Consider the following 3,925-nt stretch of genomic DNA (forward strand, 5'->3'; position numbering starts at 1 on the left):
GTCGATGTACGGGAACGGCACCTTCACGTTCATGCAGGCGATGCAGTCCCGCGGGGTATCCGATCCGGTGGTCCGGCAACCTAGATATAAAATCTCTGTAGCTAGGAAACCCCTAAAGATTGATCATATTGTGGCCCGATGAAAAGTCCACCGAACTGCCGAGTCCGTACATTATGTACCTAATTAACGTAAAATACGCCAACTTCTTTATATGTATTAGCCATGTAACCGCCATTTGGCGTACCACAATTATATATTAATACATATCAGGATAGTGCCTTAATATACTCTTTATTATACTTGTCGATTCTTAACAACAACAATTACGACCGTCTGTTCCTCTGTGCAAGGGGACGAAAGTTATATTTATGAACTCAGCATGGGGTCTCTTACCATCACACTCGACGTGACACTGCTGCACACACCTTCCGCCCCGTTTTGATGTTCCTTCACGACAAATGATGAAGTCTTCGGCGGGCTGATCCACTCGAGACACCCGCATGACTTTCACTGGGTGAGCGCCGCTTCCGAACGCGTAGTACTGAATGGCCAGCATTTCGTCAAATTGGTGATCCAGCCAGACGTGGGCCCGTTCCTGTAGATCAGTTGTAAGTTGTAAAACTGCGGCACAGCAGCAAGACAAAAATGCATTTGAAGTGGGGTCGTGTGGCGTAGCGGCAGAGTTCTCGACTCGGAACCAAGAGGTCCCGGGTTCGAGTCCTGACATGTCAACAATCTTGTGCCCTTGGGAAGATTGATTGTCAAGCACTCTGCCACACGACCTCAAACCTATGATTGCCAATGTACCTCGTTATCCGGGGTCTTGCCGTACTGTACGATCGTTGTCCCCGCATCCGGGTTCTCCGTCACGCAGACGAAGTAGGACTGGTACAGGTGAGCCGTCCCAAGACCCTTCCCGCCCTGCTCTAGCTGTGTGACCACCAGCCGCATGTTCTGAACAGAGTAAGAACATCCGTAAATAATTTCATCAGGTTGGTAAACGACTGGATAGCAAAGTTCTTTCTGTCACAACCATTTATTTTTCAAGCCGACGTTTCGATGACCTTCTGTAATCTTCATCAGGGCAATTCTGACTTGTTTACTGTGCACTGACACTAGATGTTGCTTGGTGCATAGTGCACATTGTAAACAGACAAAACTAGCTTAACCCTAAACAGTACACCTGGGGTCCGCGCGGACCCCAGCACTATATATTCTGTAATATTTTTTTGTTTCTTAAGATTTTTTTCTGAAATTTTAGGTAATTGTCACCCACAAAGTTGTCTCTCAATACAGTGCAGAAAACTCCGTTTCTACCTTTTATAAAAAAAATTATATCTGATTTTCTGTTGGGGTCCGCGCGGACCCCAGCCGGCTTTCGATCATAATGGATACACTGGCGTTCTTATACATTACCTTATTTCCGTTTTTATATGTTTTTATGCACTCATCGTATGTCTACCAAGTTTTCAGAGAATGGTGTAGTAATAGAATTAAATTTTAATAACTTTGGTGTAATTATCACGTCATATGACGTCAGAGCTAATAATATAGTCCGCCATATTGGATTTTGACCAATGACGTCATCAAATTAGCATATTCTATGCATATTAAATGAATTAACTTATATTTAATTATGTAAGATGTTATTAATGTTGGAAAATAAAGTGTAATTTAATATAAAACTCAGAAAATTTTTATGTTTAAACCAAAATTACTTCTATTTAAAAAAAAACTGCCTGCTAGAAACCCGTTGCCATGGCAACACAAAAAAACATCAACTTACTAGTATTAAACTAATATGAACTCTTTTCCAGAGACATTTTAGGAAAGGTCTCCAAATTTGATACTTCTAGCGCAAGCCGTTTAGCCGCTATCTGAGATCAAAGTTGGGCCTCAAAAGCCCCTTCAGTCTGAAATGGGTTTAAAAATCGGGTATTTCTTCTTGTCTTCTTTTCTTCGCCAAAAAATAGAAAAAGTTCAAAATGTATGATTTTTGTATGTAATGTGGACACAGAGGTTCCTACATCAGTTTGCAAAACAATTGAGCTGGTAGCATGTTGATGATTTCTAAAAATTAGCAAAAAACTGTTCTGGGGTCCGCGCGGACCCCAGGTGTACAGATTAATCAGTCCGGGAAGGTGTTCTGTTGAGGGTTAAGTGCACTATGAAATATGTAACACCTTTAGTGCACTATGCATCAAGCAACATCTAGTGTCAGTGCACAGTAAACCGGTCAGTATTGCCCTGATGAAGATGACAGAAGGTCATCGAATCGTTGGCTTGAAAAGTAAATGGTTGTGATAGAAAGAACTTTAGTAAGAACATTTTACTAGTAGCTTCCTGGAGTAACTTCTTTACAGTCAAACCTGTACAAGCCGGCCACCCAGGGGACCAAAGAAAAGTGGTCACATTGGACAGGTGATCTGCTTGAAGAGAGTCACCTCACAACATGACTGAGGCATAATGGTTTCCAAGTCAAGATGTTTTAATGTTAAGTCCTGTATGCATCTTCAGTTCTGTGGTGAATGCATATTGGAAGGGTGGCACATGGAACAATTTACGTCGAATAAAAGTATCATCCAGCAGCCGAGGCAAAGTGGCTGGTTTCTCCATGATTTCTCATTAGTTAGATAGCATCAATAATCAACATGATCGAAAATGACGTGGTCACCATGGACAGGTATCGAGCCTTGAGCGGATCCAACTCAGGGCGGTCGTGTTGGCCAGGTGGTCACCTTGGACAGGTTGCTTAATGCTTATGGCAATGGGGAAATTTTTTGGGACCTAGAAAAAGCGGTCACCATGACCAGGTGGCCAGCTTGAAGAAGTGGTCACACTGGCAGGTTTGACTGTATTTAGAACCATGTATTATTCGGAAAAGTTTGCTGGTGTATTACGCCGAAGGGCGGTTATACTTGTATATATATCGATACCGATACAGAGCCATTTGCATCGCACACATTCCAGAAGTTTAACAAAAAATTCTATGGGGTTACCACAATTGTGTACACGGAGTCAATGGCAGTAGTCACATTAAAACACTGAGTGCCCGATGTGCGCCAAAGAGTGCTTCCTCAGTTTCTTATACGCGACACTTGCTGAAGTAAAAGTCATTTTTTATATATCAGGTACAATAAGAGAATGACAGCTTAGTGCCTTATACCTTGTACAAAGCCACGCCGTCTGGAGAGATCTCCACGGTCAGCCAGGTCTCATGATCGCGAGGAATTCCGGCGAACACCACGAAGATGTCTCCCTCTGATGCCGCCGTGAAGTGGATGCACTTTCCGCCGTTGGTCGGGTCGATACGGTGGGCGTTGGACCACTGCATGTTACACGGCACGTGTCCTCTATCCAAACTAAAAGAAAGGGAAATATGCAGTATATAGTAGAGGGGATTCATTCCTCAAGCTAACCGACATCTCGCACACGCAGTCGTCCCTCAGTAAGACACCTGGAGCTGCATATAGTTCCTGTTTAGAACTTTTATTCAGCCTGTCACACGACCGGTTTCGCCTGTGTAGCTTCTTCAAGTGTACAGAGGCTAATGACACAAGTGCACGAAGTTCTCACTTATATACCTTTCCAGTACATGGTCCCCTCAGGTCAGTTACATGGCGTTCAGATCGCCCTGACCTGTTACATAGTTCGTTCTGAACTTGGTTGACCTAAAAAAGGGAAATATCTTCGCGTCGGAACGATCTAAAGAAATATTGTTATCTGAGCTGATTACGTAGGCAATAATAATCCAGTAGGCTGATCCCCATTCGTGTCTCAACAGACAAGAATCCCCATTACAGCTGATACTTTTGTAACCCTCTTCATCAAGAGTGGAACGAACTTGAGCCTGGTGTGGCGGAGGCGGGGTCTCTTGCCCAGTTCAAAACTGCATTGAGTCGCCCTATACGTCTTGTATATATAT

At 43.4% G+C, this 3,925-nt stretch overlaps 1 protein-coding gene across 1 annotated transcript in view; it reads right to left on the reverse strand.

Annotated features, from left to right (window-relative positions):
• Window positions 1–3,925, reverse strand: part of LOC109467541 — a 31,566-nt gene that overhangs the window by 12,903 nt on the left and 14,738 nt on the right. Inside the window, exons 16-18 of the mRNA XM_019765562.1 lie at window positions 3,167–3,362; window positions 808–954; window positions 394–595 (exon numbers count right to left, since the gene is read on the reverse strand). Of these exons, the coding sequence (XP_019621121.1) occupies window positions 394–595; window positions 808–954; window positions 3,167–3,362 (545 nt within the window). The remainder of the gene's footprint in view (window positions 1–393; window positions 596–807; window positions 955–3,166; window positions 3,363–3,925) is intronic.

This window comes from Branchiostoma belcheri, unplaced genomic scaffold (genome assembly GCF_001625305.1).
Source record: "Branchiostoma belcheri isolate BF01 breed outbred unplaced genomic scaffold, Haploidv18h27 scaffold181, whole genome shotgun sequence".
Classification (NCBI taxonomy): Eukaryota; Metazoa; Chordata; class Leptocardii; order Amphioxiformes; family Branchiostomatidae; genus Branchiostoma; species Branchiostoma belcheri.